The following is a 23204-nucleotide window of genomic DNA, read 5'->3' as shown; positions in this document are numbered from 1 at the left end:
CAGGTCACATGCACCGCGAATCCGAGTCCCCGATGTCTGACGTTAGTTACAAGTCTCCGTCAACGTCTGTCCGATTCCACTTCGCTTACCTCTCACGCTTTATCGTTCCTTTGACCGTCGGATGAGGCAAAGCACCGGAATCCGGGGGTCCAAAGACTTGCGATTGACGGTGGAGTAAAGCGGGTGTAAGATAAAGGAGGAGAAGGCGACCACGGTCTTTCCATAGCGGGCTCCGACAGGGCGGATCTTATGCCCTGTGCCCGCTTTCATCGTTGTCTTGCCCAAATCGCTGCTCTCCGAGCGGGCTCTCAGCTTCGCCATGGCGGACTATGTCCCACTCAGCGGAGGGAGCGAAGAAGGAGAAGCACCATCGGAGGAGAAGAGCAAGAGGTCTAGAAGCCCTCGGCTCGCTTCTCTCGATGCCTTCCGCGGTCTTTCCATTGCTGTGAGCTCTCCGGTCCCCCCTTCCCCCCCTCTCTCTGTTTCCTTCTAACAGTCGCTCTGAATTGCAATGGATGTGTGATCTTGGGTTTGTGTTTTGTCATCTTCGGTTCTTGATTGCTTCGAGCCATTTGAACTAGAAGAAGAGAAAGATGAGACAGCGAGGCCTTTTCTTGATTTTGAGAGCAGGGGCAAGTTGATTTGCTGACAGGAAACTTTAGGTGATGACTCGATGAGCTTTTATGCTATTTTTTTGAGTCAAGACCTATTGGTTAGGTTGGATATACTGGGTGGTGGGTACCGAGATTGTGAGACTATCTTGAGATAGGACTGTACAACCCTAGCTTTTGAATTGTTTAGAAAAGAAATCTCCCATAGTTGCATACTTTCTGAATCTTTATGGGATTTTACACGGACGTGCTATGAAGATTTGTTTATCTATCCGCAACATCCTCTGATCCATAGATTTTCTCACAAGAATTAATATTGGGTTTTGCAAATTCAGCTATACTTTTCTCTTCTATAGATGAAGCTCTTGTTCTCATGATCATTGTATTAAACTGCGCTTATAACTTTGCTTGGGTTTGCACTGTATTGATAAATGTTCAGTGGCCCGATGTGCTCAACAAGTTTCTGCAGATTTCATGTTGATGCACTGAGTGCTTTTATCTGTTCATTGCTACTACATAATTATCTTGGACAATGTTTTATCTGATTCTTTTCATTATATGATTCTAGAATTATATTCCTTTCAATTTGGTAAATATTCAGTTTCTGTAATGATGATATCTGCTTTGAGATGATGGCACAATCTTACTTCTTCTTCTTTTTTTTTTTTTTTAATTGCAGCTTATGATATTAGTTGATTATGCTGGTTCTATATTTCCTTTTATTGCCCATTCCGCTTGGAATGGTGTGCGCCTGGCAGACTTCGTGATGCCATTTTTTCTTTTCATTGCTGGAGTTTCTCTTGCACTTGTCTACAAGGTACTGAGATGTCCTTGCTCTGGTTATTATCTCATCATTAGTTGGTTTATGCTAGAACTGCCCCTTGGCATTTAATATCTACAACCTGTCATCTCCATCGTATATAATTTTAAAGGTACGGCCTGGCTTGTCTTGTAAGATTTAATGTACAATTAAGAAAACATTGGGTAAATTGGCAACCTCTCACTAAATTCTGTAAGCTAGCATGTGTTTCATTGCTGCAGTTGCCTTGGGCAGATTATATTCATAATTGTGGATGGATGTTGTCATCTATGTTAGTAATTCGATAATTGTGCACATGATTTCTTCAGTCTATTTTCAAGTTCAACTGTCAACCCTTTGCACATCCAAATGTCAGTACAATTCTCTAATGATTTGAGGATTACCATTCTTATCTCACAGGCATTCCAACCCCTTGGGTAGAATAAATTCCTAATTGTGGATAGATGTTGTCAATTATGCTAGTAATTTGATAATTGTGCAGATGATTTCTTCAGTCTATTTTCAGGTTCAACTGTGAACCTTTTGCACATCCAAATTTCAATACAATTCTCTAATTATTTGAGGATTATGATTCTTATCTTTCAGGCACTCCAACAAGTTAGAAATTATCTAATTGGATTTCCTAAATTTGAAACAAACCATTGGACATTTTAGGAACACAGATCTGACCAACTGGTTTTTAAATGATGACTGAAAGTCAGTCATCCAACAATATAAGAATTACCATGTGGACCATCTTCACAACTTAGAAATATATGTGTCCCCTAGTTGTATTGTACCAACTCACGAGGGATTGTGCCTTTTATAATTATATGTAGAATATTTGCTTCCTGATGTAAAGGATTTGCAATGCATCTGACATCCTCTTTGTTTCAAGCTTCATGCGATTAGAGCCCTAAATTCAAGTTCAGGACCCCTTATGTGAGATCTGAAGATTCTTCTGGAAGATTGACTCGTTCTAGAGCAATTCCCATTGGTGGAATTGATTATTGCATTGTTTTGTAAGGAAAAAAAAGGGGAGTTGACTTTGTTGAGTTGAATACAATGCCAGGGCACCCTTCTTTTCCCTATTCGCACTTGTCTTCCAACAGTCCTGTCTTCCCACTAACTATTTGTTGTTGAATATCTCTGATCATTACCAAGAGTTGAAGTTTTAAATTGCAAACTCGTAGGCATCCTTTTGGTGGTGCCGGATAGATGCATTAATCATTCGATCGAACTTTTCTATAGGTATTGCTTTAACCAATAATAATATCTTCTGTTAGTTTACAGTTGCCCTGGCACATTCAATTCTTAACTCCACCTTTGATCATTTAAGGACTCAGGTAGCCATTCAATGCTTCCATTGATACTTAAAGCCTAATTTCGCTCTGCTAAGGAGAAATCTATGTTCCTGAGTTTTCAAGTTTTCTCCTTTTCCTCCTTAAAATTGGATTCCGGAAGCACTGTGTCTTTTTTGTTGGTGTTTTGTGAATTTGGGGTCTGTCAACCAGTAAATAGTAAATACATTGGGTTGTTTGCCCCATGAGCAACTTTAACTTTCTCTCAGATTTTTGATGTTACTTGTTTCATATGTCAAGTTGAATTTGCATATTGATGGGCAACAAAATGCAAAATCATTAAGACTGCTTTCATATGCCTAAAATGCGATGCTTGTTTAAGTAAAATGATGCTCCTAGAATATAATCAATAGATTACTTATGCTATTATAAGAAGTTAAATTTTGTATAACATCATTCTTCTACTTTTATAACTCGTATATGTTCAAGACAACATTGCCTTGAATTGCTAAATAGCCAGTGTTCACCAAACCAATCTGAACCTCATGGTTTAGGGCATGCTGAATTGTACCAGCGGCTTACTGATATGGTTCTAGTATGGATTCCGGAACACTGAAGGAAAGAGAGGAAAAGAGCAATGAGGGAGGGAGGGAAGGAGAGGAAAAAGCCAGAGAGGCCGTCAAAGGCGGCTAGAGGGCTATCGTGGCCATCGGAGAGCCGTAGATGACCGTGGTGCACGGGCGAGGGAGAGAGAGAGATAGGAAGAGAGAGAGAGCGCTGGCCGTGGCTGGTGATGGCCGACGGGGGGCTGGAGAGGGCTCTCTGAAGGCTTCCCTAGCCCTCTAGTGGCCACCGCCAGCTATAGCCCGCGCACCACGGTCATCTACGTCAACAGCCACTGCCATAGCCGGCCAGCCTCTCTCTCTCTCTCTCTCTCCCCTCTTCCCTCCCTCCCCCTTCTCTTTCTTTCTCTTCCTCTTTGGTTGCCCCTCTCCTCCACTTTGCTATGCCAGTTCTGATCTGGTATGGGGGTGTACCAACCCATATTGCTGAACGGCTAACATGAGGGTCTGTTCCAGTTCGGCGAACCTTGCTAAATACCATATTTGCTTATGTTTACTTGATTTTAATGATCGAAGGAAATTTTCTTTATTGCTTTCAGAAAATATCTGATAAACTCCAAGCAACACATAAAGTGATGCTAAGGGCGGTAAAACTCTTCATGCTTGGTGTTCTTCTTCAAGGTAATAATCTTAAAACCTGAACTATTCACTTGCAAAATTTTTGACAAATTTACTCGGTGATTAATTAGTGTTCAGTGTCTCTGGCAATACTTTATGCAAATTCATTGTTTACATAGTTTTTGTGTTATGCCTTGTGAACACTATGGATGCAGTACATGGAAACTTGTAAAATCAAAGCCAGAGAAACCATGCTGTGTCTGCTCAGCCTTCTTATATTGGTGGAAAAGATACATAAACAATCAGTTGATCACGACCCCATATTTTTGTGGCTCTATCTGTTTTATAGACAAGATGGTGCTATGTGGACCACAATATAACCAGTTACTTCTTTGGTAACGTAAAATTAAAATGCATTGAACAGAAGTCCAAACGCAAAGTGGAATATTATTTGAAGATTCTGATACAACTAAAGCAGCATGATTTTTGCAGTCTGAGATTTGCTTTATATTAGTTCACCTTTATACCCTTCTGATGTCTGAAGTATATCTTTGTGGCTCTTCAACTTGCCTGGTTGTTTTTAGAGTTGCTTTCCACCACATTTTGATAGGTCTGAGGATTGATGCTTCGTGCAATTTCCAGCATTAGTGAGGTAATAGATATGATAAAATGTTAGATTTACTATTGGCTTGTATGGTCATGGAAAGATGTGCAAGGTTTTGAAATGATGCATTGTACACCTACCAGATTGACCTATCTTTTCCTCTTTTTTTCCCCCTATAGCTATGTAATTACTAATTGATTTGTTTTCCTTCATTTAAACTTTGTGCTTGATTCATCAAAGTAGATTTTCTGTCCGAGACTTCTGTTAAATATGGATGTGTTAGCCTAAGAAACCATATCATCAGTTTATCTTGTTTATTTTCTGTCTGAGACTTCTGTTAAATATGGATGTGTTAGCCTAAGAAACCATATCATCAGTTTATCTTGTTTACTTTGAACAGCATAATACAGTGTTAACTGTTAAGTATTATAAAGTCAAACAATTTTAGTGTTTAAATGATAAAAATAACCCTTTTTAGCCATGTCTCTATAGGAAATTTTGTGGATTTTGTTAGCCAATATGCAACTTGATCATTTGATTTGGCATAAGATATAATTTCTTAATTGCTTTCAACTTTCTTTGGAGGAAAAATCTGTATCCGCATGCTTTATTTACTTTTCTGTTAGATTTTGAATGCTTGCTACTTGTGACATAGTTCAGATTGGAGTTATCAGACCAGCAGTCAGGGTGCCCATACCTGGTTATAGGTTCTTGATAATCTCATGAAATGCTTGAATTCTTTGTGCAGTTTGTGGATCCAAAGATCAGTTTATGCAACACTTTTTAAGTTGAATGGGCTTCAGTTTATACCACATTTTTTTTCTATCGATCTGTTTTTTTCCCTCGTTCTTTGGGTAGGGTTGGGGGGGGGGGGGGCTGTCAGAGCTTTCTTGTTCTTTCTTAATTCTGTTAGATTTCCTATTTTCAATTATATCTGTCAGTGCTGCTTTTGTCATATCATCTTAAGAGCATCATGAGCAGCCCAACCATAACGCTGCATGCTGTCTCAGCAAAATTCGCCATATTGTGCATCTGGGATCAATAATTTTCCCTTGGTCTTAGCATGACCTGGAAATGTTTTTGGTGTTTTACTTTTGATTCATGGTTAAAATTGAGTTTAAATTCTCTGAGCTTGATATTTACTGAAATTATTATTTTTTGAGAATAGTTATTCCTGTCTTAATTTCAGGTGGTTATTTTCATGGTATAAATTCCTTGACTTATGGTATTGATATTGAAAAAATTCGATGGCTTGGTATTCTACAGGTACTACTATAGAAGTCATGTCCTTAACATCTGAAAGCCTTTTCCATTTTCTAAATGATTTGATATTACATGTGATTGTGTGTGTATAACTCCTAGAGAAGCTCTGCTCCTATATTACTGTATCATGATTGTTTTTAAGTATTTCTCACCAGTAGGTCTGGTACATCTCCAGCTTGTTTGTTCTCTTCAGCTTTATACTTATTGAGTGGTGTACTTATGCATTTCATCTGTCATGAGGTGTAGAGGATAGCTATTGGATACATTATTGCTGCTTTATGTGAAATATGGCTTTCAAGCGTCACGGTGAAGGATGTGGGAAGTGGAATCTTCAAGAACTATTATCTTCACTGGTATGAAACTGATGAGACAAATGTTATGGTGGTTACAATATAATAATTATCATTGAGATTATTGATTTGCACAACTTCTTATATTATGAGCAATGAATCTTTAGTGTTGATTGCCGGATCAATTATAGCTCTGGGTGCTGCTATGTTTGGTTTCATTTAGGCCCTGTTATTTGCTTGCATCTAGGATCCAATTGTTGCAGGTGACCAGAAGTGACTTGCAGGTGGAGATTCATAGCTGTTTGGTTGCCCTGCAAGTCACTCCAGTTCCAGGCAACCTAGATGCAGTTTTGGGGCTTCTGCTGCAAGAGTTTCAGCCAATATTGGCTGCAAGTTGCAGCCTTTGCTGGCAGCTTTAGGTGGGAGTGATTTCCACTCCATTTCATTAGATATCAGCCTCGATCTCCTATTATATAATTTTAACATGTTGTGTATGAATTGATTATTATTCCAATCAAGGTTTTAAATCCTATGGGACAAAGGTGTCCCAGTTTCTCCATGGAACAGGTTGGCTTGTTGTCCTGTCCCGACGCAACAATCATCCTGATCCTGCATCCTAATGGATATTCTCCATCTTTTTCTCTTTCTTTCCTTTCTTTCTTTTTTTCTTTCTTTCTTCTTTTCTTTCGTTTCCTCTATCTTTCTTTCCTTTCTTTTTTTCTTTCCTTTTCATCTCCCTTCCCTTCCTTTCCTTTTTCATTTTTCTTCTTCTTTCCTTTCATTTTTTCCTTTTCTTTATCTTTCTTTCCTTTCCTTATTTCCTCTTTCTTCATCTCTCCCTCCATGAATGGGTTTTGGAGTCTCGAGCCCATCCCGACCATCCCACTGGGACGTAAAACCTTGATTCCAATGTACGTTATCAATTATTGTTTATTATTATAATAATATATAGTTATTTTAATATCAAAAAGTTTTTTGTTAAAATATAATAACTTTAATAATTGCATAATAATAACATTACTATTGCTATAATTGTAATGACGGTAACATTATTATAATATTATTGTAATTCTTATTATAGTTGCTATTATGTAGTATTATAATAATTAAAATACATTACATTTCATGTAATATGGTAATATAATTATGTAACATAGTAATATAATAGCTATTTTTAATGTTATAATAATTATATGATAGTTAAATTACTATGGTTATTGTTGTGGCCAAGGGGTCGGATGGCTCGGATGGATCGAACGGCTCGATCTCTGTGCTTGCACGCGTGAGGTATTGTCTGCTTTGGTCTAGGTTCGTAGCTCAGGAGTTGTATGAGCCATTTTGAGCAACGATTTTGTCCTTTAAAAGGTGCCTCGCTCGGAGAGAGATGGTCTTGATCGTATATAAGCCATACTTTCTCTTGACTCACAATCGATATGAGACTAAAGATGCCCTCTTTACACCACAATATAGCCCTTTAGTCAAAAGAGAGTATGTGTGGGTAGGAGGCTGCCCCACGGTGGGCGCCAATGTTGTGGTCAAGGGGTCGGATGACCCGGATGGATTCGACGGCTCGATCTTTGTGCTCGCATGCGCGAGGTATTGTCCGTTTTGACCTAGGCCTGTAGCTCGGGAGCTGTATGAGTCATTTTGAGTCTCACGGTTTTGTCCTTTAAAAGATACCTCGCTGGGGGAGAGATGGTCTTGATCCCATATTAGCCATACTCCCTCTTGATTTATAACCGATGTGGGACTAAAGATGCCCTCTCTACACTACAACAGTTAGGGTTCTTACTATAATCATTATCATGTAATAATGATAGTTAAGTTATTATGATATTATATTATTTAAAAAAATAATAGTTATAGCTACAGTAATATAGTAAGAATCATTATAGTTATGTTATATTAAATAATAATATTTCTAACATCATAGTATAATATTATAATATCTGTTATAATAACATTACATAATTATTACAATATGATAATAATTGTTATAATGTGTATTATAATAATGCTAAAATATGGTATAGTCTAATTAATATAGTTTATTATAAATTATATTATTATTATATGTAATATTTATTATACCATTACTATGTTAACTTGTATCATTGTTGTAAATATTATTCAATTCTAATAGTTTATTATCTTATATTTATCACAATTTTGAAAAGGTCAATAAGTGACCGTTGTTGGTTGAATGTTCACTACTTCCAAGAGGGAAACCTTGCTAGGTCATTTGTAGGATTATGAGGCCAAGATTTTAAATACTAATGGGACGGTGGGGCCTGTCATGAGTGTTGGGATGGGGTACCTTTCTGAGTGTGGGAATAGGATGACTCAGGAAATGGACCAAGATGTGACATGACATCCACCATCGTGAGGATGCAGGTCATCTTGTTCCATGGAAAACTGGGACAGTGCCGTTCCATGGTATTTAAAACCTAGACTATGACACCTATTTCAGCATCATACAAGCAAATAGATGCAAATGCATCTGCAATTATCCATTGACAAGAAACCAAACAAAAAAGCCTTTTGCGACTGCAAATACAAATGCAGTGCAAATACTATTGCAGGCATGTGGAATTGCAGGCAACCAAACCGCCCCTTTTAAAATTTACATAAGCTTACATACTGCATCTATGAACAGTAAGCCACATGCAATCCTTTTTCATCACAATTAATAGTGCCTTAGGTTTTACTAGATAGAATGGCTTCTTTAATGATGTAATGTAGAGGGAAGTAAAAATTTAAGCAGCATGTCCTGACACTTTCATGTTGGGATCATGTCCAAGTAAATGTGACTGCATAAAGGTTGCACAATAACCACATCAAGCAACTGAGCTATGATCTGCACTTCATCCTTTAAAATAATTTAAAAAATTACAGATGAAAGGTGTTTGCATTAGATCTCTGCAAAATCTTTGATATTAATGAACATAAATTCTTGAGAAGAAGTATCTGATACCAGGGTATTCTTTTTGTTGGCATTCACAATTGTGTATTCCAAATTTTTCAAATTGTTGCTACAATGGCCCTTCAAAAGGATTATTTACTTATAAGCATTGCATGAAATTTAAACTTCTTTTTTCTGTACCAATGCTCATTTATGTGTTTGCTCTTGTTATGTTTGGATCATTTTTATGGTTATAACTTTCATCTATTTGATGATCTTTGATGGATGTGCCCTATCCATTCGTTGCCTCAGCTTATCAACTTAATTTTGCTTGTATTAGTTTCACTTGATTGCTACATGCATGTTACTTTAAATATGCTGCAGGCAAAGCTGTGTATTACTTCATGTATGCTGCTAAAAAAACCTGCATATTACTTTATGTGTTGCTGGCCAAACCTGTGGGTTGAGAGACGTTCATAACACCTGTTTAATGCGACCCTATAATTTTTGACTGCTTTCCCACCTGTCCGTTAGTTGTTCCTGTTGACCCACGCGTGTATCTTAGTCTTTCTTCTGCAGCACCACTTGTCTGTAACTTTAATATTCTTGCTGTCAGACTTTGTTTATTTCCTTTGCTGTTACACTATGCGTCTTATTCATTCTTCCTTTGCTATTCCTGGAGAGAGTAGTCTAGAAGATAAAAGAATTGATAAGTTAATAATTAATTGTATGGCTGTGCCTCATCCTAGTTCTTCTGTAGTTATTACATTGCTGGATACCGTTGCTGTGTAATGCTAATACTGGATTTTTGTTATAATATGATTGCAAAATATTCATATCAAGTTTTAAGTAATATATAAACACAAGCCTGCTTTCTTGTAAAATGTGCAAACACATGGAAAACATTTCATTTATTTATTAGATCTTTCAAAATTAAATACTAAAGCTTGAACAGGATGTAGAATTCGCATTTCTTTTTATTTTTAAACTAAAAGGCAAATATTATAAATATGTAATGCTTAACAAAATATTAACTCATGAGATATTCAGTTGGTCTTCCTCACCCTGATATAAGATGTTATCTGTGTAGGTGGGTCTGCTCCTTTTTTTTCAACTTTACAGTTTAATCTGGCAAGCAATTGGGGAAAAACATCATGTTTGCACTAAGCCTAAACTCTGTCCCAGTCAGCCATAAAACTATGCTGGAGAAAAATACAAAATCTTTTTTTTTTTTTGAAGGAAGAGAAAAATACAAAATCATTGAACAGTTCTCAGTGTTTTAAAGCAAATAAACCTATGATTCGTCGTTTTATCCATGGTAAAAGGCCCCATTTTTTTTTCATTAAGTCTGCCATTTTGTCCATGATTTTCTGTTTTGTGTTCGTAAAAGGGGGAGGAGAGGAAAGTACTCCAGACTTTAGGAGGGGATGGTGTGTCCAAACCAACCTTAGCAAAATAAATGCAATCAGGTTAGGCTTAATCGTATAGACTAGCAAATGATATTGCATGTGTATGTAACATATCACAAATCCTGACCTGAAGTTCTCATTGAATGCTCGCAAGAACTGTGCTATGCTACTTGCCTAGTAAGGGCCAGAAAGGGGCATATAATGCATCCACCCATTAATGAGGTCAATACCGTAATATATGCAGAAGATTGAAGATGGTGTGGTCACCATGGTGGTACACACCAGTATACAACAAAAATATTACAAGTATGATATTACATATAGAGCATTTATAATATAACAGTATAAGCACTCCACAGTATCAACTTGCAGGTAACCTTCATATGCTGTTTCATGTTTTGTTTCATAATGGTAGAATAAGCAATGACTATTCAGATCTATATAAGCAATGGCTATTCAGATCTATCTTTTATAGTCATTTGTCTTTGATGTTTAAATGATTCCTGTAAATACTTTTAAGAACTGTATATGATGAATGGTGATTACTAGTAACAGAGCTTATTCTTTTTTGTTATTGCTTGTTCCACTTCATAGGGTTGTTGTGTTTTTGCTCTCTGGCATATACTTGGGGCTGGTACACGGCTTATACGTTCCAGATTGGCAGTTTACAGTTCCACAGATGTCTTCAAATTCTTCCCAGAATGACAGCTATGTTATCAAAACGGTAAGATCTCTATTGGTTTATGTATTGCATAATGTATGTTTTATGTTGTTTAGTTTTTATGCTTGTTATACTAAATATATCTGTATTAGGATCACTTGACTTTTGTAATTTGTTTAGATCTTTTTTTTTTTTTAAGGTGGAGTGTGAAGTAAGAGATGATCTTGGACCAGCATGTAACTCAGCTGGAATGATTGATCGCTATGTCCTTGGCATTGATCACCTATACAAGAAACCTGTGTATAGAAACTTAAAGGTATTCTTAACTGGAATATGATGATTAAATTATTTTTGAACTTGTGCATTCTTTGTTGAACCAATACCTCTAATCAATAGGAATGTAGGACTGCCGGAGATGCTCAAGTATTGGATACCTCACCTTCATGGTGCCAGGCTCCATTTGATCCAGAAGGCATTCTGGGGTAAATGGTTTTAATTATTTTTTATATCCTTGTATATCAAACTGTGTATTCAATTAAATTAATTCTTTCCTGTTTCTAATGTCTAATAATATACTATGAAGTTTGATAGGACAACTGTCATTTTTATTATCATATGTTAACTTGTCTTAATATGTCATACCAACTTCTTAGCAAAAGTGTATTATCACAATTTTCTTTATCAATTGGGCAATCCTTAGGGAGACTCAATAGAAGTATCCTGCAATGAGTTATCCCACCATGTTTGTTTGAAACTTTGAATCATTCTTTTCTTCTTAGAGGAGTGCCATCGCTTTAGTTGTCCTAATGATATATTCAGAAAATATGTAACCTCAGATAGTTAGGACAGTATTAAGATGCATTGATGTGGCACTCTAACTTGAGGAATAAGAGTTGGAATTATTGCAATATCTTATAGCAGGGCTTAGAGAAATGGTGCTTGTTACACCAGTTGTACAACACAATATGCAGTATGCAAAGGCCTTCATTGGCATGAAGTCTATGCATGTGCTTGCAGGGTGATTGAGTTTATGGTTCAATTTATCTTGAGGTTATACCCAGACCCTTTTATCTATCCTGAAGTACATGCATTTGTAGCTTAAACACAAAGATTGGTATGATGCTTGGACATGGTTCTATATGAAGGAGTTCTTTGATACAGAAAGGACCCAATGCTCAGATGTGCTTTGGTGCCACATGCATGAACCCAAGTTCATGTTACATGGTCTGAAGGTATCGCTCTGGGTTATAGCATAGCATTCACCAAGATATCAGCTATGAAATGGGATACACATCAATCTTGTTTGATACTTGTTCAAGTAGAGCTTCTAATGAACCAAGCTGTTCATAAAGATCCCAAACTTAGTTTGATAACTGGCTAGTTGTTTCTTGTCATTTAGAATACGGTCCAAGTTCAAGTTATATGCAAGACTTTGTTTGGAAAAGAATTGAGGCCGAACAATTTTCAGATATACAAAACTATTTGTCAGCTTGGGCTCAGCTTGAGAATTGCCTCATTCCAGTGGCTTACTGGTGGATCTTGCATAGGTATTTTTGAGCTTGGCTTGAACATGAGCCATTCTTGAACACTCATATGTAATGATTATTCTGAGCCCAAACTGTCTAAAGCTTGGCTCATTTGTGACATAGGTACAACCTTTTGGAAAGCAAGTCATATGATCTATATGATGTAATTCTTGGTATTAGTTTGTGGTTTGGGGTTATTAATGTGGTTTACCGTGTGTTTCCCCCTAATCTTCATGTAACCTTGGTATTTTTTTTTGGGTGATTTGGGGTTATTGTGACTTGTGAGGTTAATAGTGTATGTTGCATTAATATTCATCATAAACCACCATTTCTTACACCCTCAAATTGGTTCACATGTACATTAAAAACATCTCTTCATCAAACTAAATCCATCCAAAATGGGAAAAGATGCTTGCGAGCATAATTTTGTGTTATCTGCAGAGTATCAATTGTTGGTTTCATACTTGTGCTAAACTGTGGCTGCTGTGAACGTGCAGCACCCTACATGTATTTTGTGGATCTTGACCTATATGGGTAGTATAGGTGATATTAGACTTTGAGCTGAATATATAAAATTGCAACAAACTTACATCATCTGACTTGGATATTTGAACATAATATGTAGTTTTCTGGTAAGGTGAAAGAGATGCATTATTGTAAGGTATAATAGGTTCCACTCCAACAAAAGCAATCCTCAGTCATCTGTATATGCAAGTGTTTACATATGTATTATTCATTTTGTTACTATTTTGATGAACTTTTCTGTTTCTGGAGCTTATTTTGTAATTCTTAAGAATACTTAATACTCTTTGTCAGAATTCAGGTGACTTATTTATTGTTTCAAAACTATTTATAGATCCTTGATGGCTGCTGTGACTTGCATAATGGGACTTCATTTTGGTCACATTCTCCTTCACTTTGAGGTATGAGAGTTCCTTTGAGAAGACTATCGCCATTTCTTGTTCGTTTTTTGGCAAAATTCTTTGAGGGCTTCCTTGTAGATCCTTCATTTGCATCACTTGCTTTATTTGTCAACATGTGCAGAGACTCAGTTTTGCATTTAACCTACAAATGGTATACAATACTCTATGATGCTTATATGAGAACAAGAAATTTGTGCAAACCATATACAGCTTATATGTCTGAAAGAAACTCTTTGAAATTAATGGAGATATGGACAAGTAAATCTGAAAATCTAGGGCTACTCGAAATTTATAGCCTGACTTGAATTCGGGATTAAAGTGAATTGAGAAGTTGATGCTTATTTTTAAAAGTTGTTGTGGGCTTGGGGCTATTATGTTCTTCTTCTTCTTTTCTTTTCTTTTCTTTTCCTTTTTTTTTTGTGTGTGTCTGTGTGTGTGTGGACCTGAAGGTTCGCTTAGGTTTTTACAAGGGTCTTTGAAGACAGATAGGAGATTTTTCATGTTCACTGGAATTTTCTTGAAGGCCTGAATTTTGGCTGCTGTGAGTCATGATATGCATGAGGCTAACAAAGTAATACATGAGCTTGCTGACCTCTTGATTTCTCCAGATGACGAGTGCTTTATGAGTTTCACATTGGTTACCAGTCATCTGCTTCTTTCAATGTGGATCCGCCTTTGCTTGTTAGTTCATCAGCATGAAACTGCTGTGCCATTTGGACACGTCTAAGAATTATGTACCATTTTCTTGTATGGAAACCAACTGGTACATGTATTGGCATTTCCTTTAATGAATGCTATGCTTCTAGTTGTAACACACATTGTGAGAACCGGTCCCTTTGGACCCGGTTCACCTTGAAGCCGGCAACCCATGCCGACTTCATCAGAACTGATGAAAAAAAAAATGAAGAAACACAGTGAAGAAGGGAGTTTGGGTGAAACAGGGGAATCATGTCCCCTGTTAATCCGCAGCCATGGGGAGAGGATAAGGGCTATGTGTGACCTGATAGGAGTCGTACGCCGATGGGGAGGAGTTTGGGTTGATCACGCTGGTGGAATCCGGCTTTATTCGAGGAGAAGTAAAACCCTATCCCTTCTAATCCTCTTCTATATAAACCCTTGACCTCTCGATCGATTTCCATCACCAAATCCTCCATCGCCTTCCTCCTCCTTCCTCACCTCTGGCAGCCATCGAGCTACCATAACCAAGCACCGTTGCCATTACTTCTCTTAAAAGCCTTGGATTCTTAGTTATCTTTGCCTATTTTGTGCATCTTTCATGATCGGGATTTTCTGCCACTGTTGATGCTCCAGCTGCCACCGCTTGATCGTTTTGGCCGTCGGCTATCGCCAACCCCACCCCTCCATCTTGTTTTCCTTAAAGAAAGCCACTGATTCGGCTTGGGAAAGAGAAGAAAGAAAGGGGAAAGAAAGAGAAGAGAGAGAAAGAGAATGAGAGATCTGAGAGACGAGAAGGAAAAAAAAAAATAGGAAAAAAAGGGAAGAAAAAAAAGAGAGAGAAGAAAAAAAGAAACAAAAGAAAAGAAAATGGATCTGGGCTGTTTAAATTCGCCCCATAATCCGACACACATTGCGATGTAAGCCGAGCATTTCCTTTTTCAGGTTAGTTGAGTCAGATCAAATAGATCGGATCTTGATTATTCTTTTATTTGTACCTCTACTGATTGACTAGATCGAGTTTAATTAATTAATTTTTGATCAATTAATTAGATTTGATCTAGGATTTTGATCTAGATCGAGTAGAGCACGGATTTGAGGATCAGGCCACGTGCCGAAAATCGTGACTTTTGAATTTCTCTGATGGTAAGTTCTCTCTTATCTCTGAGTTTGTTTTTGTACATATTCATATCTTTAAAAATAGATTTTATGCATAAAATATTAAGAAATTATTAAAGTTTGAAAGTATGTATTTATGCAAAAAAAAATAATTTAAAAAGTTGGATCAAGCATGATGTCACCCTTATAGGGTATAATTTTTTTTGGAAAAAGATGATTTCCTTGTATTAATATTGCATGATTTCTAAAAAAAAAATTATACATGTTCATCTATGCATGAAATTTTGAATAAAAATTATTTTATGGCTCTTTTGGATGATATGAAAATTTGAGTTGATACTGTTATAAAAATATGTTTAATTATTTACGAAAAATTGGTTATGGTAAAATCGTGAGAAAAACTCTCTAGTTGGACTATGATCTGGATTTAGCTAATGGGAGTGATTGTTGGCCACACGTCAGAAATGCATTTCTCCTGAGCTTAGCCAATTGGGGCTGATCGTTGGCAGAGTTAGTCCTCTTGGGCTTAGCCAGTCGGGGCTGATCGCTGGTCCACGCTGATGCATCGAGTGTTTCTTATTTTAAGACTAATTTCTTTATCTTGTCACGAGGCAAATTGTGATCGTGTGAATTAGAGCTAGTTTCCTTCTAGGCCTAGCCAGTGAGGCTGATCACTGGTATATGCCGATGGATCGGATGTTCTGTATTTAAGGACTAGTCTCTCCTGGGCTTTGTCACAGAGCTGATCGTGGTTGTAGTCAACAAAGATTGAGAGAGGTTTTTAAAGCTTATTGTTAGATATGGCATGTCTTGAAAATTCAAATTAGTATTTACATCTATTAGTGTTATATTTGAAAAAAAAAATTTAATTATACTTGATCCCTCAGAGATATTGGTAACTTACTGAGCCCGTAAAGCTCACCTTCTTTTTTGTTTTTTTTCAAATTCAGAAGATTCTATGGAGTTTGGGAACGATCAATGAGGAGCATAGGATTGTCTATTGATAAAAAGGTAGGCCTTGCATATTCTATAGGGCCTCATCCTAAGGAGTGTGCGGCCATTACGTGTTCGATTCGGATGCTGGATTCGAGGCATGACACACGTATATAGAGTTAAGCTAGAATGCTTTTGAGAGTATTTGGCCTCAAATTCCTCCTAGTGAAAATCAGTGATGGAGGAATACACTTCTACATATGTATATATGTATGGTTCAGGTGGACATGTCTAAGAATTATGTATTATTTCTTGTATGGAAACAAGCTGGTACATGTATTGGCATTTTGTTTAGTGAATGCTATACTTCTAGTTGTAACGCGCATAGGGTTAAGCTAGAATGCTTTTGAAAATATTTGGCTTCAAATGCTTCCTATTGCAAATCATTGATGGAGGTCATTTCTATATATGTGCATATGTATATATGTATATACACATGTATTTATGTATGTACATATGTATGTACGACCTCATGTTTGGTAGGGTAAGTGCATTAAAAAAAGACATTTTAGTGGTTAGTGTGACTAGAGTTGGTGGGAAAGTCACTTTAGGAAAATATATTAGTAGCTTATATGCCATGGGAAGGTAACAATTATGAAGACAATATTAATTAGTGAATTTATGGTATATGAAGATATTTATACTTATTTTCACATCAAGAAATACGAAATTCAGACTCATATGACAAGCTAGGGATTTGAAAGAATTACTGAGGAAATACCACAGCTAGAGGCTCATTTTTTCCCGAATTTAAACACCCCCCACCCCCCCTAAAAAAACACACACACATATATTTATTTATTATATGTAACACACAGATATATATGAAGATGTGCATATATGTTGTGTATGTGAATATCCTACTATTATAATGGAATCCACCCGTTTTCAACTTCACACCCATTGGAGTCCCATTTGACTCTTATTGCTCCTGAAGTCCCTGAAACATCTCTTCCATCCATCTTTTGTATAAACGGGCACATACACCATGCTAGTATATATATAGAAGGCAGCTTTGCCATAGCTTAGTCAAGGTCACAATTGGGATCCTGGTAGAAGGCTCACTAAATGGTCAAATAAGGCTGATGCACTGGGAGCATAGTCTGTTGATGGGGAGAGGGAGATTGGGGTTACTGAAAAAGGGCAGCTTGCGCTAGGATGAGGGCAATTCCTCCCATGGGTTGCACCACATGGCAGTAAGCAATCCTTTCATGACAAGAGGGGTCATGTTTGGGTGTGGATATATGCATGCAGCGTTTGCCGATCCGTCCCAAATTGGATGGTTCAGGACATTTCGAGTAGTATTGGCAGCGAATCATGATTGTTCGGCTGGCCAAATCGGAACACCGGATGAGGAAGAGGGAAAGAGGGGACGATGCCGCCTGAGGGCCACCGAGACCGTCGCGGCTCGGTATTGTCCGATAGGGTGTTTAATTGAGAGAGATAGAGAGAGGGAGAGTGACGGTACTTGAGGGAGGTGCAACCGATGGAGAGGTCGTCGGATAGTCATTGTGGCCACTGGGCAGTGGAAAAGACAGGTGGAGTCGCGACTGTAGAGCAGGGGCGACTGTCCCTGTTCATTACTTTTTTTAAAAAATAATGATGAATAGTGAAGCTGGCAAGTGAAGCCGGCAAATCCATTGCTGATTTCGCTGTTTCAAAATTTTTTTTAAGAAGTCGGAGAAACAATGAAGCCTGCAATGGATGTGTCGGCTTCACTTGATGTGCCGACTTCATTTAAGTAAAGCCGGTAAATCCATTGCTAGCTTCATTGTGGTCAGATTTTTTAAAAAACTCCATGAAACAGGGGTGATCGTCCTTGTTTCATGCCCGCGGAGTTGCAGGCTGCGATTTCGCTGTCCGACGGTCAGTCGGAGGCCCTCTAGCAGCCTCTCCGTTGGCTTTTCCTCTCTCCTTTTTTTTGCCTCCCCCGTCCCTCTTTATTTCTCTCTCAGTTGAGATTTGGCGAAGGAAGCGGAGGCTTTGGTGGCCCTCCGAGCACACCCGCGACCAACCTGTGGCCAACACCGGCATCTCCTCGGCCACCCTCTCCCTCCCTCCCCCCTACTCCCCTCCCTCCCCCCTTCCCTCTTTCTCCCTTTTTCTTCCCTTCGGTCCGGTCCAGACCCATACTGACTTGTACCACCGATTGGCCGGCATGGGTCCCGGCTCCGATTTCGAGGACTTTGTATGTATGTATCTATATGTGTGTGTATGTGTATAATAGACAGAAGTCCTTCCATGATAAAAGAAGGGTTGTTGTTAGATTGGAAGAAGAAACATGAGCTAGTCTTTTAGCTAAGTGGATTTCTTCCTGCCTCTATCATTGTTTTCTTTATTAAAGTATGATATTCTCTCCCAAAGCTATGGAACTCATGACTCTATTATAAAGTAGAAAAATATGTACATATATCTAGTTTGTTTACTCTCCTTTCAGAAGGATTATGAGGTCTCAATCCTACTGATCCATGATGATTTTTCTAAATTGAAATCTATACTGTTGACCATGAGGGTATATCATAAAAACTGTTAGGAAACCAAAAGTCATCTGTTCTGGAAGCCTCAAACCCATACATGAAATGGGCACAAATATCGATGGTTGTGATGGTATCAATGTGCCAAACTATATCATAGAGCATATAAGTTGAAAATCTACACCATTGATCATGATCTACACCTCATAAAACTATATATACCAAAATTCAATAGATTTGGATGTTTCTAAACCATTAATCATGTAAAACATCATATCAAGCTGCTAGAGTATTATATTTTTGGATCATCTGTTGCATAGGCAAATGACATTTGATGCATTAGTAAGTGACCTTTAAATGACATGATTTTTGTTTCTAAAGTGGATTTTTTGATGTACATAATAATCAGTGGGTGTGGATCCTTCATATATAGTCTCCATCATTCATTTTGGATTGGTAGGATTGAGGCCTTAATCCATCCAGAAGAAGAGTAGACAAACTCCATAGATATGTATGTATGTGTGTGTATTATTTTTGCATCTAAGCATGTCAAGTTCCTGTCTGACACTTCTTCTCCCCTGATTTAATCTCCTTGCCCTATTCGTTCTTCAACTTCAGGAGATCAAATGGGCTTTTGTATACATTTTTATAGATTATGTCCGTTTAGTTTATTGTCCTTAAATACTGTTTCAGGATCATAAAGGTCGGCTTGCAAATTGGCTAATATTTTCCCTTTCAACTTTTGCCCTTGGGTTATTTCTGGCCTTTATAGGTATGTTCTACTTACACTTGTTCATTATTCAAACTATCTGATTATTACAGCTTGTCTTTTGCTCTGTTTCATCTGAAATGTTTATCTATTTGTTATAGGTATTCCCCTCAACAAGTCATTGTACACAATCAGTTATACGTTGCTAACAACAGCCTCTGCAGGATTAACTTTTTGTGCTCTATATTTGTTGGTGAGCTTCGAAACATTGCTTGAGATGTTGAAACTTCACTCCATGGGATGTAATTCATTCATGCGATTTGGAAATTCATGCGATTTGGAAATTTGATGCTTTACTTTGATGTTTTCTTGGTAACACATACAAATTTTGGAATATGCTGTCATTGAAAACCTTATGCGAACTATTTTGGTGGTTTGAGCAGAAGAAAATTTTATGGCATTTGGAAATTTTAGTTTGAAAACTATGTTGCTCACCATCTAAACAAGGATTTGTCTTGAACACTGGGCTTATGCATGTTGCTAGTTACTAGGATTTCTGTAACCATTATAATAGATCTTTGTCAACAGTGGGGCCATCTTAGACTGCAATATAATGGAGAAATGCTGAGGATATATCTTCTGCTTTAAGCATTGGATAGTTGCTGTGAATGCACAAGCAAAAGATTGAAGTGATATTAAGCGGAAAACATGATAAAGTTACCCTTCAAGAGGAACATAAATTGAACCCAGGACTAAGAAAGGCAATGTCTGCACAGATAGGCAAAAAGAAAAATTGTGGCAGTTTTTTCTTTTGTTAGGGGTAAAAAGTTGGGCAGGCTTGACATATATACTAGATATATTGTGGTTGATGCAGAAATGGTGTGAAAATTATGTGAAGGAACTAAAAGATGTAAAAGTTAAAAAAAAAAAAAGGAAATGAACTAGAAGGCAATGTGTTGTTTACATGCATTTTTGCAGGTCCTGGAGCTTTTTAGATCATCATTCTAAAGTTATAGATGCTTTGGAACTTTAACTTTCAATTGCTCAATAACTAGCAAGAGATCTAGATTGTAGAGGTGAAGTATGCTGTTTATAGTTTAATGTGAGACTTCAGAGATGGAATGCTTCATAAGTTTTCAATAAATAAATTTGATAAGGTGTGAAACATTTAATCGAGTTTACAATTTCTTGAATACAAAACTTTGAGACATGGAGAATACGTTAGTGACCAACTTTGATGTATCATAGATATGCCTCAGATGCTAGGCCATATATTGAGTTGGACTTCATGGTTGTTCAAAAAAATCTTTGGATCTGATGTGCGCCTCTTATGGATTCAGCCCTGAGCTTGACATGCAAAACAGAATTTTCTGAGGCTAATACAGGACCTTTGAGCATATATCGTGAAGAAAAAGACACCTCTTATGTAGCATACTGCATTGCACTCTAAGGCCAAAACTAGGATGTCTGCAACTTCATAATAACGTATTTGTCCCAGTTCTGTCGCATCCAGGTAAATATCACATTTTTTCAAAGATGTTTATTTTTTATTGTAATTTATTGCATCATGGATACCCACAGATTCTACTTTCTAACCTAACCATGACTGATTAATTTCTTCATAACTAAATATGACTTATTATTTTTTTGTAGTTTTTATATATTATGTTTTTATAAATGTTCTGTGGATGACGAGCCCATTCGCTATATTTGCAACATTGTATGGGAAAATCTTTAGGAGCTTTCTTGTTTTTCTATTTCCCCTCTATTGCGAAGTTAACATCAAGTGCCATAGACATGCTCATATTATTACTCCATCAAGCAATTTGCTGTATCACATCTTTCTATAATTTCTGCATCAATAGAAATATGTATAATGAAATTTTTTTCCCCAATCGCACTTATATATTATCTAGCATTTGACTTTGGTGCATATTAGGTAATAAAAAAAATATGTATGAGATGATCACTTATAATCAATTCTCTATTAGTTTTATGCAATGCTTTAATTTTGCTTTACATGTATTTGCTCTCTACAGGTGGATGTTTATGGGTACAGGCGTCTGACTTTTGTGTTTCAGTGGATGGGAAGGCATTCTCTAAGCATCTTTGTTCTTCTAGCATGTGACTTAGCTATTATTGCATTGCAAGGATTCTACTGGAGGAACCCCAAAAATAACATCGTAAGCTTCGCATCTCCCTTTTTTGCATGATATATGTTACAGAAAATTGGATTGATCTATATAATATGTCTAGATGAGATGCAGCTTTCCATATAAAGCATGAAACAGTTTTACTACTAGAGTTGCCATACATAATCCATTTTTGCAGCAAACATGTGATTGTATGCATTTGTCTGTGGAGAAGAGATGGTTAGAGTTACACAACATGTTCCGTCTTTGATTTGTATTCTATTTTATTTCAGGTCCATTTGGTTGTATCACTCTTTGTACACAACAAATAAATTGCATGGAAGGCCATTTTTTTCGTGAAATGTTGATGTATCGCTCTACCAGGTCATGTCTTTTTTCAGAAATAGGGAATTTCTTGGTACTTGTATATTGTTTTGAGGCTCGTCTTTTTGTAATATCTAGTAGCAAATGCCAACTGTTGTTACTCTGAATACTTTAATGTTCAACAGCAGTCTATTAAGACCATCAAATTTTCGGCAGTACTATAGGTGCATTCCTTTGTGTTTATTACTCGCAGTAAAGGCTCCCTAAAGCAAAATCACCTTCTTCTCTTTCATGTTGTGGGGGTTGTTGGGGTGGGGGCAGGGGATGGGCTTGTGGTGGTGGGAGGTTCAGCTTAGATCTCATCTATAATAGACCTGCAGAGGAGATGAGAATAAGGCTTGGGTTGGGTGCCACTTCATTTATATATTAAAAAACATAATAATTGGGCATACAGCTGTTAGGGTTTGTAAGTGGGATTTATTGTTGCTAGAAGCTTTTCCAGCTCGTAGCTCCCATCATCATACGGTAGGCTTTTCCCTCTTATTACTGAGTCTAATCACGTATCCAAGGCCCTTCACATCACTAAAGTTGCATCGATCTTTGTTGCACATGTTCGCATCATCTCAATCCGTTTCTTTCACAAGAATCTCTGATAATTGACAGCAGAAACTCAAATCAATCTGAATCTGTATCAGCTGACAAGAATTGAGAAATAGTTAGCATATCATCTCCCTTTGATATCTTATGATCCATCTTCACCATATACATCATTTCACAAACATCTAACTACATGATAGCAGTACCTCTGGTGCTATCCCATCATAGATGCCTTGTCATTTCAAATATTACCATCAGCCTTCAGTAGTGCCTGTCAGCTAGCCATGCTACTATCCTTTCTCCACTTCCTGGCATTGGCATCGCTTGTTGAATCCTCCCATTAAATAAACCACTTCTACCAAAAAAAAACAAAAAACCATTGCAACATTGGCATGGCGCCGCCACTGCTGCTACAATAACATACCTTTTGTTACCGTTACCATCTCGACGCTCTAATTTTTATCAAAAAAAAGATGGCTTGTCAGCAATTAAACTTGGTATGTCACGTAGATAAATAAACATGTCAGAGAGTGAAAGTTTTAAAATCAGAATTAGATGCTTTTTAAGTTCTTATAGGTGGAACCCTTTATTAGGGCCGACTTTGAATTTTGAAAAGATAGATATTTACCTAGACGTTGAGGTTTTGAAAATCGAAAGCAACCTTTTGTAATATGTGAGAAGAAATCAAGGAAAGCAGATGAATAGCATGCC

The 23204-nt window shown here is 37.3% G+C and overlaps 1 protein-coding gene across 2 annotated transcripts; it reads left to right on the top strand.

Moving 5' to 3' along the window:
* Window positions 1-226: 226 nt before the first annotated feature.
* LOC105055115 (uncharacterized) lies at window positions 227-22102 on the top strand. 2 transcript variants are annotated; one of them, XM_010936834.3, is made up of 13 exons: window positions 227-445; window positions 1291-1428; window positions 3874-3955; window positions 5686-5762; window positions 6006-6112; window positions 10955-11084; window positions 11221-11337; window positions 11418-11503; window positions 13404-13470; window positions 19425-19503; window positions 19602-19693; window positions 21480-21623; window positions 21866-22102. In XM_010936834.3, the coding sequence occupies exons 1-13, from the start codon at window positions 320-322 to the stop codon at window positions 21902-21904; spliced, it is 1284 nt and encodes a 427-aa protein (XP_010935136.1). In that variant the 5' UTR covers window positions 227-319; the 3' UTR covers window positions 21905-22102. The 2 variants fall into 2 exon arrangements, with proteins under 2 accessions (XP_010935136.1, XP_010935137.1); XM_010936835.4 differs by lacking the exon at window positions 227-445 and adding an exon at window positions 471-662.
* The last annotated feature ends 1102 nt before the right edge of the window (window positions 22103-23204 follow it).

Source organism: Elaeis guineensis, chromosome 12 (genome assembly GCF_000442705.2).
Source record: "Elaeis guineensis isolate ETL-2024a chromosome 12, EG11, whole genome shotgun sequence".
Classification (NCBI taxonomy): Eukaryota; Viridiplantae; Streptophyta; class Magnoliopsida; order Arecales; family Arecaceae; genus Elaeis; species Elaeis guineensis.
Note: the sequence above shows the minus strand (reverse complement) of the source record. Positions and strands in the feature narration are given on the sequence as shown.